General features: G+C 38.7%; 1 protein-coding gene across 2 annotated transcripts in view; it reads right to left on the reverse strand.

Moving 5' to 3' along the window:
• Positions 1 to 13,747, reverse strand: part of LOC126346074 (leucine-rich repeat serine/threonine-protein kinase 1) — a 365,038-nt gene extending 351,291 nt beyond the window's left edge. For both annotated transcript variants that reach the window (XM_050002156.1, XM_050002155.1), the window contains exon 1: positions 13,172 to 13,747. In XM_050002156.1, the coding sequence (XP_049858113.1) occupies positions 13,172 to 13,225 (54 nt within the window). In that variant the 5' untranslated portion in view covers positions 13,226 to 13,747. The remainder of the gene's footprint in view (positions 1 to 13,171) is intronic.
• Positions 13,748 to 15,410: the final 1,663 nt, after the last annotated feature.

Below are 15,410 nucleotides of genomic sequence, written 5' to 3' on the forward strand. Positions count from 1 at the left end.
CCATATATTTATTTAATGAAATTTTCTAATGCGTATAAAACATATAAATCATACAAAAGAAGAAAAAGTTTATACCAAAACACACAAATAAGAATACTGCATATACAATACACAGTTAGCTCAGGCCATGAGTATTTGGTATAATACTAAATTCACATTGTGTCAGTTTCACTAAATTCACCGACTAAAACTAAACTGACTTGCCGTTAAAATATGTCAATATGTCACTTCACTGCAATAAAAGTATTCAAGAAAAAAGCATGAAATTATCCTCTATGAAACCTACAGACAGAAAAGACAACATAAATATTAACTATTTAGTACATGGTGCTTATAATGTTCTTATGCAGAAAAAAGATAGAACAAATCACATATTTTCTGTTCCCAGAAAGCTTAACGACACGGAAGGGAAGCTGTACAGAGGAACTGAGGAGGAGACTATCTGCGGCAAAGAAAGCATTTGAAAAGGTGAAGCACTTGCTAAAAGCTAGAAGATTTCCAATAGAGCCAAGGAAAATATCTGCTAAAAGTTACGCCTGAAGTGCAATAATATACAGCAGTGAACTGTGGACAGTAAAATATTTCAGAAGGTTTGAAATGTATCTATGGAGAAAAATGGTTAAGGTGAAGTGGACAGATAAGACTTAAGAATGAAAAACTAATGAAGAAAATAGGGGAAGGAAAGAGATTATTAAAATTGATCACAATGAGGAAAAACTCTTGGCTGGGACATATACTGCATAGGAATTATCTGCAACTAAGAATTATAGAGGAAAATGTGGAAGAAATGAGAGGAAGAGGTAGAAAGAGATTTGGAAGAGATGGGCAAACATGATGAAGCAAGATACTCAGGAAAGGACATAACAGACAACCTCCAATTGAAATGTGGGATAACAGACACATTAAAGAAGAAGAAGTCAATTGTACTAACACCTGGCAAACTAAGCAACAGCTGACAAAGCATGTAAAGTATAGAACAGTTTAAATCTTTCAGTGGTGACATCATTTTAAGTTGTATATCAAAAACTTGCATTTATGGGTTTAAAAACATGGAAGTACAATCTATTTACGCACCACATCTTTCTTTAATGCCTGGGTAGAAATGTACATTGATACAATAAAAAATCATTGTAACACTTACATTTTTCCAGTGTTTGAGTGCAGAGATGAGGGTGAGTCAATAAGTACCCATGTTTGAAGAAAGACATTGTTGTTAACACAAACTGGCATTACCATGTGTTAAAAAATTACTCTGATTTGTCGATTAGTTTGGATTTGGCAGCCATTTCAGTAAATGGAGTCACACGGTTTTCACCCAGATGGAGAGAGTGTATTGTCATTGAGTGTTTCAATTTTTACTTTTGGATGGAAAAATGAATGTGATACAAGAATAAACTCAATCCTAATTTTGGTGGTCATTCACCATATATGACAACAGTTGGATACAAGATTTTGAAATGGACAGTTGCTACTCATCATGTAGTGGAGATTCTGAGTTGCAGATAGGCCAAAAGCTTTGTTTGACAGTCTTTTTGTTGTGTCTGTCTGTGACTCAGCATCTTCACTATATGATGAGTAGCAACTGTTGTTGTTGTGGTCTTCAGTCCTGAGACTGGTTTGATGCAGCTCTCCATGCTACTCTATCTTGTGCAAGCTTCTTCATCTCCCAGTACGTACTGCAACCTACATCCTTCTGAATCTGCTTAGTGTAGTCATCTCTTGGTTTCCCTCTATGTTTTTTACCCTCCACGCTGCCCTCTAATACTAAATTGGTGATCCCTTGATGCCTCTCAAAACATGTCCCACCAACCGATCCCTTCTTCTGGTCAAGTTGTGCCACAAACTTCTCTTCTCCCCAATCCTATTCAATACTTCCTCATTAGTTATGTAATCTACCCACCTAATCTTCAGCATTCTTCTGTAGCACCACATTTTGAAAGCTTCTATTCTCTTCTTGTCCAAACTAGTTATCGTCCATGTTTCACTTCCATACACGGCTACACTCAATACAAATACTTTCAGAAATGACTTCCTGACACTTAAATCTATACTTGATGTTAACAAATTTCTCTTCTTCAGAAACGCTTTCCTTGCCATTGCCAGTCTACATTTTATATCCTCTCTACTTCGACCATCATCCGTTATTTTGTTTCCCAAATAGCAAAACTCCTTTACTATTTTAAGTGTCTCATTTCCTAATCTAATTCCCTCAGCATCACCCGACTTTATTCGACTACATTCCATTACCCTCGTTTTGCTTTTGTTGATGTTCATCTTATATCCTCCTTTCAAGACACTATCCATTCCATTCAACTGCTCTTCCAAGTTCTTTGCTGTCTCTGATAGAATTACAATGTCATCGGCGAACCTCAAAGTTTTTATTTCTTCTCCATGGATTGTAATACCTACTCCGAATTTTTCTTTAGTTTCCTTCACTGCATGCTCAATATACAGCTTGAATAACATCGGGGATAGACTACAGCCCTGTCTCACTCCCTTCCCCACCACTGCTTCCCTTTCATGTCCCTCGACTCTTATAACTGCCATCTGGTTTCTGTACAAATTGTAAATAGCCTTTTGCTCCCTGTATTTTACCCCTGCTACCTTCAGAATTTGAAAGAGAGTATTCCAATCGACATTGTCAAAAGCTTTCTCTAAGTCTACAAATGCTAGAAATGTAGGTTTGCCATTCCTTAATCTAGCTTCTAAGATAAGTCGTAGGGACAGTATTGCCTCATGTGTTCCAACATTTCTACGGAATCCAAACTGATCTTCCCCGAGGTCAGCTTCTACTAGTTTTTCCATTTGTCTGTAAAGAATTCGCGTTAGTATTTTGCAGCTGTGACTTATTAAACTGATAGTTCGGTAATTTTCACATCTGTCAACACCTGCTTTCTTTGGGATTGGAATTATTATATTCTTCTTGAAGTCTGAGGGTATTTCGCCTGTCTCATACATCTTGCTCACCAGATGGTAGAGTTTTGTCATGACTGGCTCTCCCAAGGCCATCAGTAGTTCCAATAGAATTTTGTCTACTCCGGGGGCCTTGTTTCGACTCAGGTCTTTCAGTGCTCTGTCAAACTCTTCACGCAGTATCACATCTCACATTTCGTCTTCATCTGCATCCTCTTCCATTTCCATAATATTGTCCTCAAGTACATCGCCCTTGTATAAACCTTCTATATACTCCTTCCAGCTTTCTGCCTTCCCTTCTTTGCTTAGAACTGGGATTCCATCTGAGCTCTTTATATTCATGCAATTGGTTATCTTTCTCCAAAGATGTCTTTAATTTTCCTGTAGGCAGTATCTATCTTACCCCTAGTGAGATAAGCCTCTACATCCTTACATTTGTCCTCTAGCCATCCCTGCTTAGCCATTTTGCACTTCCTGTCGATCTCATTTTTGAGACGTCTGTATTCCTTTTTGCCTGCTTCATTTACTGCATTTTTATATTTTCTCCTTTCATCAATTAAATTCATTATTTCTTCTGTTACCCAAGGATTTCTACTAGCCTTCGTCTTTTTACCTACTTGATCCTCTGCTGCCTTCAATACTTCATCCCTCAAAGCTACCCATTCTTCTTCTACCGTATTTCTTTCCCCTATTTCTGTCAATTGCTCCCTTATGCTTTCCCTGAAACTCTGTACAACCTCTGGTTCTTTTAGTTGATTCAGGTCCCATCTCCTTAAATTCCCACCTTTTTGCAGTTTCTTTAGTTTTAATCTACAGGTCATAACCAATAGATTGTGGTCAGAGTCCACATCTGCCCCTGGAAATGTCTTACAACCTGGTTCCTAAATCTCTGTCTTACCATTATATAATCTATCTGAAACCTGTCAGTATCTCCAGGCTTCTTCCATGTATACAACCTTCTTTTATGGTTCTTGAACCAAGTGTTAGCTATGATGAGTAGCAACTATCCTTTTCATAATATTGTCATTATTCCATCCTGGACTATCAACTTTTTATTTTAACAGTTAGATACAGTGCAACAAATTTAAATATGGTCCAGCATCTATTTTTGATTAGGATCACCATGATGTCCAGAAAATGAGGTTACTGTGGAAAGTGCATTGCAAATGGTATTTCCCATTTATTTCACATATGGAGCAATGAAGGAATGACTGCTTAAATACCTGTAGTTAGAATAAATTTATCTTCACTGTCCTTATGAGACCAATACATATTGGGCTGTAGTATATTCCTGTATCTATTGCTTAACATTCATTCTTGAAATTTTGTAAATAGGATTTTGCAGGATAGCTGGCACTCATCCAAACATCTGCCAGTTCAGGTTTTTCATATCTACAAGATGTTCTCTAGTGAATCAAATGAATGTGTGACCATCCACACTGCATTTTTCTGTATACATCAAAAACCCCTTACTGCCCTATTTAGTATGGGTCCCACACATCTGAGCAATGCTTTACAGTGTCTGACAAAAAGTGAAGGGCCCAAAAGACATTGTCAGATGTCAATGTAGCTTTCCATATGTACACACCATCAGCTTGTATGTAAAATGATCAGAGCTGCAATTCTCTCTGACAGGTAGAAAGCCATCAGAGTGTTAGCATTGTTCGTGTCTAGTGTTGTTATCAGACCTACTAGCGTATACAGTGGTGTGACAGTGTTGTGTGAACACTGTGGTGGACACGGAGACACAGTGTACTAGTGTGAGACAGCATTAGCAGCACTTAACAGAGTTTGACAATTTGAAAGGGGCCTCACAGTGAGTCTCCAGTTGTTCAGCTCTTCAAACTGGGCAATATCCAGATTTGTGGGGCACTTGCGTGTGATAGTGGCCCAAAGTTGGACTGCATAGGAACCTGAGGGCAGGCATATCCGTCGTCAAGATTCCAGTCACTCACATCTGACCATCTCAAGGGAGGACTGCCACATTGTGTACCAAGCACATCGCATGCCCTTAACATCTGTGCCTGTTATCTCAGAACAGATAAAGGAGTCTCTGCAACATCCTGTGACACCCTGCACCTCTGGTTGGAGACTAGTAGCACCCAGACTACAGAATTATCATGTCATGCGTATGCTGCCATTAGTCTACATCTACATCTATATGGATACTCTGCAAATCACATTTAAGTGCCCGGCAGAGGGTTCACCGAACCACTTCCACAATTCTCTATTATTTCAAATCTTATATAGCGTACGGGAAGAATGAACACCTATATCTTTCCGTATGAGCTCTGATTTCCCTTATTTTATCTTTGTGATCGTTCCTCCCTATGTAAGTTGGTGTCAACAAAATATTTTCGCATTCGGAGGAGAAAGTTGGTGATTGGAATTTCGTGAGAAGATTCTGTCGCAATGAGAAACGCCTTTCTTTTAATGATATCCATCCCAAATCCTGTATCATTTCTGTGACACTCTCTCCCATATTTCGTGATAATACAAAACGTGCTGCCTTTCTTTGAACTTTTTCGATGTACTCAGTCAGTTCTATCTGGTAATGATTCCACACTGCGCAACAGTATTCTAAAAGAGGACAGACAAGTGTAGTGTAAGCAGTATCCTTAGAAGGTGTGTTATATTTCCTAAGTGTCCTGCCAATGAAACGCAGTCTTTGGTTAGCCTTCCCCACAGCATTTTCTATGTGTTCCTTCCGATTTAAATTGTTCGTAATTTCAATTCCTAGATATTTAGTTGAATTTACAGCTTTTAGATTAGGCTGATTTATCGTGTAACCGAAGTTTTAACGCATTCTTTTTAGAACTTTTTACCACAACACAAACAATTTTGTCTTGAGTGGAGTCATGAGCAGGAAGCATGGACTCATTGGCGAGTAGGGCTAGTGAGGTGTCCTATTCTTCTAATGTTTTGGAGAGGCACATCAATGTTACTCATGGTGTCATGGTGTACGAAGCCACAGGGTACGACATACAAGGTGTGGCTATAAAGAAACTAGACTCATGCTATAACTCCCTACTGAAAAAACGTACACAACTTAAATGTTGTCCCCTTCCGATGTAATCCCCACCCTGATCGCTGCACTGCTCCATGCAAATTTTCCACTGTTGGAAGCGGTGCTGCCTCGTACCTAATTCCTTTGAGTGCAGACTTCAGTTTTGGGAATAGAAAGAAGTTGCATGGGGCTCGGTCATGAGAATACAGTGGATGTTCCATTATTGGAATGTTGCTTTTCACCAAAAACGACTTCACAGGCATCACATTATGGGCCAACTCACTGTCTTGACGAAGAACCCAAGTGCGATTCATCCACAGATCTAGTTTCTTTCATCACACACATTCATGGAGGGCCTTCAGAAGAGTTACATAATAAGCCTGATTGACAGTCTGACTTTCGGGCACCCAATCAATGTAAATAACCCCTCAGAAATCAAGGAAAACAATCATCATTGCTTTGAATTTTGATTTGCTTATGTGTGGTTCCTTCTTCCTAGGGGATTGAGGACTCTTCCAATGCTTGGATTGTCGCTGAGTCTCTGGATTGAATTAGAATATCCATGTTTCCCACACACAGTTTCTTTGTTGGGTAATGAGGGTTATTTTCAATGTTTTCAAGAGTGTCAGCACAGCAGTCCATTCAATGTTACTTTTGCTCGTGTATGAGGACGCTTGGCATCAGTTTAACACAAATCTTTGTCATGCCCAGATCATCATGCAAAATCTAACAGTTTCCTTATTGATGCAGGCAAGTTCTGAAATTACTCAAACAATTCCTCTGACCTTCACCACAATCTCTTCAGTTTTTGAAGTGGAAGGACAGTCTGATTTTTTATCATCTTCGGTGTCTTACATAGCATCCTTGAAACTCTTAATACAATCAAAACCTTGTGTGTCCAACACTGATCACCATAAACTTGTTTCAAAAAATTATAAGTTTCTGTGGAGAATTTTCCAAGTTTTGTGAGGAATTCAATGTTAACACGTTGTTCCACTTTAGCTCATAGCACAGCTCTGATAGAGCTCAGACACATAGCCCATTTCTATGAAGACTCACAGCCAGACTAACCACCACAGTGGCATGTAATTTTGTATGCGTGTCAGCAAGAGTCCATGGTCATTCCCCCAATCTTCTCTTTTTCATCGACGAAGCCAGAAATGCACACAACAACCAGTCCAGTTTCTTTATTGCCACACCTCGTATGTCATGGCTGGTAGTGATTGAGGGAATTCTGACAACACAATGGCAAGTCGTGGGCATCCTCTCATGTGAGTGTGTCAGATTGCCATTTTTTAAAAGGACAATACTCGTCCACACTTGGCATGTGTCTCTATATACTATCTGCGTGGTGTTGAGGTACTCCTGTGGCCAACAAGATACCCAGATATGTCACCAGGACATGTGAGGGACCATCTCAGGTGTCAACTCCCTACCATTGCCAATATCCAGGATAGTGAGGACAAGTTATAACAGTTGTGGGCCAGCTTTATAACAGCCTTTCCAATGGAATTTGTGCACGTTCCAGGCCAGAGGGGGTGCAATATCATTCTGATAAGTTGGCTCATACTGCCAAGTTCTTCCTAAATTTGACTCAACTCTTGTAATCATTAAAATAACATCACATTCCTGCTCAATCCCATGAAATTTTATTTCATTTGCCTTTTGAGTGCTTCAGTGTTTTTGTCAGACAGTGTAGGATGCAGTGTATGAATATTTTGCAAGAAATCTCCTTTGGAGACAGATTGCATTAACCCAGTATCGCACCAACCAACTGAAGTCTGCTACCTGCATTACCCACAACTGAGCTTATGTTCCATACCATATCCCCACGAACGTTAACACAATTGCATTTGAATGAGTTGACCAATTCCAACTGAGATTCAGTGATAGTGTAGTCACAGGAAATCAAAATGCTTCTCTTGATTTGTAACCTGACACTTCACGATAATGTGACCAAGAATGACATTCTCAGACAGTACAGCATGATACCTACTGTTGAGAACATGGGGGACCTATGTTGGTATGGGCACATACTTTGAGCAGAAGTAATAATAAAAACCTGAGTTTTTGTTGAAAATTGTTGGTCAGTGATCTATTGTGAATCTGAGGCACTGCTGGCTTGATACCCTCCACATAGACCTCTTGATAGCAAATCTCCATCCTGACGAAACACAAGATCATGACAAGTGGAGATGAATAGCCAAATGGGCGAATGCCATTAAATTGTGGGACAAATGTTGAGAAAGAAGATGCATTTTGTAAGTGTACAATTTAATAGTTCTGAACATTAAATGCAAGTCACCAGTCTTTGCAACACTTTGAAATTGCATCAAGACCTGGTTGAATATTAGCCCTTTCTTCTTTCAGACTGTACTTCATTATCAATGAGTATCGTCACCTTAATTATCAATGAGTGTCATCACCTTAAAAAGTCTGAGGTATATTATTAATATACAGCATGAGTTCCAACATACTTCCCTGGGGCACACCTCAAGTTACTCCTACATCTGTTAATAAATTGTCTTGTTAGGCGCATTCTGCATCCTACGGCCAAGACACTCTCAATTCCATCACAAACTTTGTTTGACAACCAATACGCAAGAATACACTCTTTGAAAGTATGAAAGTAGCCGGAGTAAAATAAAGGAAGTGAAAGTTTATATACAACTTGTACAGAAACCAGACAGCAGTTACAAGAGTCAAGGGGCATGAAAGGGAAGCAGTGGTTGAAAAGGTTGTGGCCTATCGCCAATGTTATTCAATCTGTACATTAAGCAAGCAGCAAAGAAAACCAAAGAAAAATTTAGAGAAGGAATTAAAGTTCAGGGTGTAGAAATAAAAAAACTTTGAGGTATGCAGATGACACTATCATTCTGCCAGAGACAGCAAAAAGAACTCGGAGGCTCACAACGACAAGGAAAGTGTTTCTGAAGAAGGGAAATTTGTTAACATCAAATATAAATTTAAGTGTTTGGAAAACTCTTTTTTGAAGGTAGCCGTGTATGAAAGTGAAACATTGGACAATAAACAGTTCAGACACGAAGAGAATAAAAGCTTTTGAGATGTGGTGCTCCAGAAGAATGCTAAAGGTTAGATGGGTAGTTCATGTAACCAATGAGGGTGTACTGAAAAAAAAAAAAAATTGGAGAAAAGAAATCTGTGGTAAAACCTAACTAAAAAAGCAACCAGTTGGTAGGACACATTCTGAGACATCAAGGGCAGCTCATCATTACAGTATCGGGGGAAATATGGGGAGTAAAAACCGTAGAGGGAGACTGAGAAATGACGATAGTACGCAGGTTCAAAAGACTGTAGACTGCCATAGTTATTCAGAAATGTAGAGGCTTACTCACGAAAAACAGGACGCAAAGCAGCAGTAAATCAGTCTTAGGACTGGAGACCACAACACAAACAACCCATACGATCATATATTCATTAACAAGTATTGGTGTTGTACTGAGAAATGTTTTTGAAAGTCAGGAAATAGCGCATCCACTGGACTGCCTTGCATTATGGCTTTCAGAACATCAGTAGACAAAAGTGCAGGATGGGATTCACAATGTGAATGTTTCTGGAATCCATGTTGGTTGGCATGGAGATACTTCATTATGTTAAAGCTCAGAAAACATTCAATGTTTCTGTAAGAGATGGGTGTGAAAGGCATTGGATGGTAGTTTTGTGACTCACTTCTGGTACACTTCTACCTGCTTTCTTCCAACTACTGGTCACAGATTTTTGTTTCCAGCACCTACAGTATATCACAGTTAAAACACAGACTAACTCAGCAACAAATTCCAATAGAATCAGGTAGGAATTCTTTTCGGCTCTGGAGTCTTTTTTAGTTTCAACCACTCCAACTATTTTTAGTGCTGCTGACACTAGTATCTGGAGCTGCACTTCTGCATTCCCCCCTTGTAAAGCAAAATCTGGAAATGGAGTTCAGCATTTCTACTTTTGCTTTGCTTCCTCAATTTCAGTTCTTGTATCATTGATGGATGTCTGGCCACTAAGGCGCAAGTTAACAGCCTTTACAAACAACAGAATTTCTTAGGGTTTCTTGATATCTTTAACGGTCTTTGTAGCTTCATGCATTTCCCTTCTGACAGACAAACATGTTTCCATTAGCACCTCCCACAGATCGAGAGCCCTATGCTTTAATTTACATTCAAGTGCAGTCATTCCTGTTTCTTTTTAGAGATTGTATAACATGGATGGTACCTCCCATTGCAAACCTTTCTACTACATGCATGTATGTGTCTAGTTCTTGGTCGATTATTCTTCTAAACTTGAACTACAGTTCGTCTATATGGTCCTGCCCAGAGCCTCTCCTTGGGATATGACACTATTGTTTCTTTATCTAGGTTACTTAACATATAAATATTTCTGCTTATTTAAGTTTCCAGTCCCCCCCACACACGCACAAGTATCTCACAGTCATTGATACCAATTTCAACATGATATCCTCAAAGAGGTTAGGTCTATTTGATGCCATTAGATCTAATGTATTTCTGTTATGAGTGAGCTTCCAAACTATCTGCTCTATGTAGTTTTTAAGAGGATGCATTTTGTTTTGTGTCACAGAAAGATTTTGTCAAACCTGCTCCTTACACAACTGTAACTATCCCACTTGGTTGTTGGACAGTTTAAGTCTCCTTCAATGACAACAGTATGATTGAGGAACATATACACAGGTGTTCTCAGGATTTTCTCTAAAGTTCTGGTTATATTTGGGGGGTTGTGGGGGGGGGGGGGGGGGGGGCTTGGTAGTCTATAAAAGGAATCAATTTTTTTCATTTTTATTTATTTATTTGTCCTTTGATCATTCAGCACAATAATACAGCACATGTCAGATACACGACAGAAATAATATATACATGTATAAACACACACAAATTACGATAATATTATGTGAAGATAGGGCACGAAGTTGGCCATTGTCTTATCAAAGGAACCAGTCCAGCACTCATCTTAGCAACTTGACAAAACCATGGAGAACCTAAGTCGGGATGGCCGGACAAGGTAGAAACCCCACTTCTGCCAATTACGATCCAGTTGGTACCTTTTTCACCAATTTATCACACTTCCTGAGCACTTCACTTAACAGTACACTTGGTTTTGTGTTTCTTGTCACTATGTACTGTATGTACTTCTCTGCCATGATTACAGGTAAACCCATTCCATGGCTTGTGGATAAGATGAGTATTTTACCCTTCACCGTCTTATGACAATGACTGATATGATTTTTGTAGTTTATAATTGTTTTTCCTCTGCAAGTTTGTGCATTCATGAATCTTAAGCCTTGATTGTAATGTGAATCAAATCTGTCTATGCTTGTTTCGGTCAATTAAGCATTCTTTTATGACACTGCAGTTCTTTTCACACATTTTCACTGTCTGCAGACAGAGCTTCGTACCTGTTTTGTAATGGAACACTGTATTTCACATCATGCAATACAGAACAAAAGTATCATTTCCTCCCACTGCCTGAAGATTTTTGTCCACAAAATACCACTTTTCGTGGATCACCCAGACATTGCATCACATTGTCCAATGTACATTTACACATATGATTCAGGCAATAACTCCTCCAGTTGAAACCAGACGTCCATACAACTTGAACTTTCCAGACAATATTGGGTTTTCCTTTAATGTACTTCTCATAATAGCAGTCCAGTTTTTGTTCAAGTTTTAGATACCTTTTTACCCCGTGTATCTTATATGTCAAGAATTTAAAAGAATGTATTCCGGTAAACATTGCCAAAATTTCTCTAAATACACAAGTTAATCCTGCACGGCCCACGACTTTTTAAACTGATGATTCAGAGCTTCTCACATCTATCAACACCTACCTTTTTTGGAATTGTGATTATTAAAGTCTTCTTGAAGTCTGAGGGTATTTCTACATCTTACATATCAGGAGAGTATTTCTGTCACAGTTGATTCTTGCAACAAATGTCACCTATTAAGGCGGCCTTGTTTTGACGCAGATCTTTCTGCCTATTTCATCCTCTGCTGCCTTCACTATTTCATCTTTCAAAGATGCCCATTTGTCTTATGAGGTGTTCCTTTCCCTGGCAACAGTTGTTTAAGAAATCCTAATATATGATACGGAGGGGTAACTTCTGCCATGCACAACAGTGGTTTTTAGAGTGCAGATGTATGGTACAGGCAAATGTAAATCTGTAAGAATTGGGTGACTCCAACTGCATCTATTTGATATTGTGCATAGGATATTATGTTCTTGCATTTCATAAAGCACACAATTTCACATTTCTGAACATTTAAGCAAGCTACCAATCTTTGGACCACTTTCAACCATTATATATTTGAAAAACTAGCTAGTATTTCACTATAGATAACTGTAGCATTTGAAAAAAAAAGCCTGGGTTTACCAATATTTTATAGAAGAGGAAAAAGCCCCTAACAAATTACTGATTAATTTCCTTGTTGTACCACCTACGCTAGTAGCTGCAAAGAGTAATCATCTGAAGACACATAGTGAAAGATTGATGCACATCTGATTCCAGAATATTTATCCTTACGTGAAAGGAACTGACATTTCATGGATAGCAACAATCATGCTATCATTGTCCACAGCAAGGTATTTGAGAATGCATAAGTTGTCAACAACCCTAGACATAGTCTCTGCTTATCATAAAACAAACACACTGAACCCACACACAGAAAATCTAAGCAAGTTGACTTTACCTGAGAAATCAGAAGGCAATGAGGAACTTCTAATTCTCCTGGGCCGAAACAACAGTACAAAACAGAAATATCCGAGTGTCACATTAGACTGCAGCATTGTTTGGATGCCACACAATAAGTATATGTCACAAGTAGTGCTGTATGCAAACTGGAAGAAATAGAAGAGTGAGCGCTTTTGTGTTTGCTTAGTGCTACATTACATCAGTGTGTCCATGTAATGAACGGCGTGGATTGATGACTATCAATGAGACAGGCTGCATCATTTCATGTTGTCTACTGTATTATCCCATGAGAAACACATTTAAGATTCGTACTTCTCTCCTGAAACTTAATTCTCCTATTCTGTGTAGAAACTTCAAAAAGTGTTTGTTAATATAACATTGCAAACCGCGGCCAGTTTCTCAAAAAGCTGTCTTAATCATCTAACATTTTTCGTCCACCAAACAAAAAAGAATATTTGACACTTAATAAATGTAACATAAAATATTACACATCAAATTAGGACGCTTAATTTTACATGCATTTTAAATTTTGAGATTACCTGGTGTAAAAGCCTCCCAGGAAAATCTTCGTCTTCAGGAGTCAAATTATCCATGGTTCAGTAGACACCCACTTACTTCTTCCATATACAGCCGGAAAGTTGGTTAAATATAGCCGCAACAGAGGATACTATCTTTCCAGAAGAAACACTAATACGTAAAATTTGCAACATGGTTGAGATAATGATTTTACTTTCTTTCGTACAGACGAAACTGTCAATGATTTCTAAATAAACATTCTGTTCAAAGATCTTGACGAAGACATGTCTGGCTGATGAGATACAAACCCGTTTGACATTAGTGAACTGAAATATTTATTGCAGTAATGCATCGGTAATTCTACAGAGACAGCAAAATGACCTGAATGGACATAAATAACTAAAGTTCATTGCACTATTTCCATTTATTCCATTCCTCTCTAGTTTTTGACACACTTTCTCTCTCAAAGAGTCCCGATGTGTTGCAGACGACGCTACCGATGACTGTGAAAGTTTTTGTAGCTTCTTAAAGCGTGAAGAGGAAGTCGCGCAAAAGAGAAGATTATTGTAGCGGAACACCCACGCAAGAGTCCGCTGTTCGTCTGATATTATATACCAGTTTCATACAGTAAAACCGCGTTTGTTAACTTTTGGTGTCATGAATACTGTACTTCTGTTAAGCTTAGTGTCATTGTTGACTCGTATTTGTATATTTTTTAGGACCTGATATTTCAGCTCAGTGAGAAAACGGGTTTTATGCCATAGGTGTTGTTAACGTAAATCGAGGGCCAAAATTAAGTGGACTAATAATGCAAAAAACATTGGGACCAATAAATATATGAATAATACCCAAAAAATGGTCCATTGACGGAGCATATGTTAGAAATCGTAGACTCATAAATAGGAGCCGACAATGGCTGAGGCAGCAAATTGTAAATACACCATGTCGTATGTACAGCAGTAGATCAGCGTTACCCAAAAGACTCCAAAACACTGTAATATTAAGGCAGGAGGTTCAGTATTGTTGTATTAACAATCGTCATTGCAATTATTTAAGAAAAAATGTTACTTTTGGATTACCAAAGTAGCGCTGGTGTTCATACAAAGAGGAAAGGTTTCATTAGGCCCTGCACGACGAGGATTATTATTATTATTATTATTATTATTATTATTATTATTATTATTATTATTATTATTATTATTACACTAAATTACAAGTAAGCTTAACTGCTTCAGTGGCAATGAACTGTTAGTAAATACACGTATTTTATATATTAATACCCACATACCAACTTAGTTTTGTCATAATGATAACGGTGTCTCAGGCAACGGGTTTCAAAGTCTTTTGCTAACCCCCCTTCTTCCCATTTACTGAGAATGCTGCTTCCTCAATATTGACCGTACCCGTAAAGACAGCCAAAGCATTGCTCCTTCAAGAGCATGAGACTTTATTCCCACATTTTGTATATATGGCCACTCCCCCTTGACTCCAGACACAGTAATGTGACCACCGCCTATGTTCACTGTCAATGAGCAATAACAACTCACAGATATTAGCACTAGCAGTGGAGAGTATATAAAGCATTTTGGAGAGAGACAGAAAACAGTGAAGTTGTCGCAATGTGAAAACGGAGCAATTTATCTTATGTCCAAAAGTGTATGACCATTGCCTTTTGGGGCAAGGGTGGAAGCATTTCTGAAATAGTTAATTTGTAAACTGTTCACATGCTGGCATAGTTAAAATATACTGTACATGGCAAAATAGCATTATACAAAACTGGTGCCAAGGTAACTGTGGTGCACCATGGGTAACAGATGATGGGTGAATGAGAGTTGTGGAGGCAAATAGATGTGCAACTGTCCACCCAGATAAACCAAGGGGTTGTCAGCAACACCTGCGTAGTTCATGCACCCATGCTGACTGCTGTTTGTTGTTGATCACACACACACACACACACAAAGCTGCAGTCTCAGGAAGTGTGTCTTACAGTCCACAGTGCAGTGGGTGGTTCAAAAAGCACCAGGATGACTTTATTTTAATCACCTGACCACCAATCTTCCCCGATTTAAACCTAATGGAGAATGTGTGGGACCACCTCGAAGGGGTTGTTTGCACATGGATCCTCAACCAAGAAACTTAGCACAGCTTGACACTCATTGGAGTTGGCATGGCTCCACGTTTCTGTTGGTACCTTCCAGAACCTCATCGACACTCTTCTTGCATGTCTCACAGTAGTCTGCACTGCAAAAGATAGCTATTGAG

Source organism: Schistocerca gregaria, chromosome 1 (genome assembly GCF_023897955.1).
Source record: "Schistocerca gregaria isolate iqSchGreg1 chromosome 1, iqSchGreg1.2, whole genome shotgun sequence".
In the NCBI taxonomy this organism is placed as follows: Eukaryota; Metazoa; Arthropoda; class Insecta; order Orthoptera; family Acrididae; genus Schistocerca; species Schistocerca gregaria.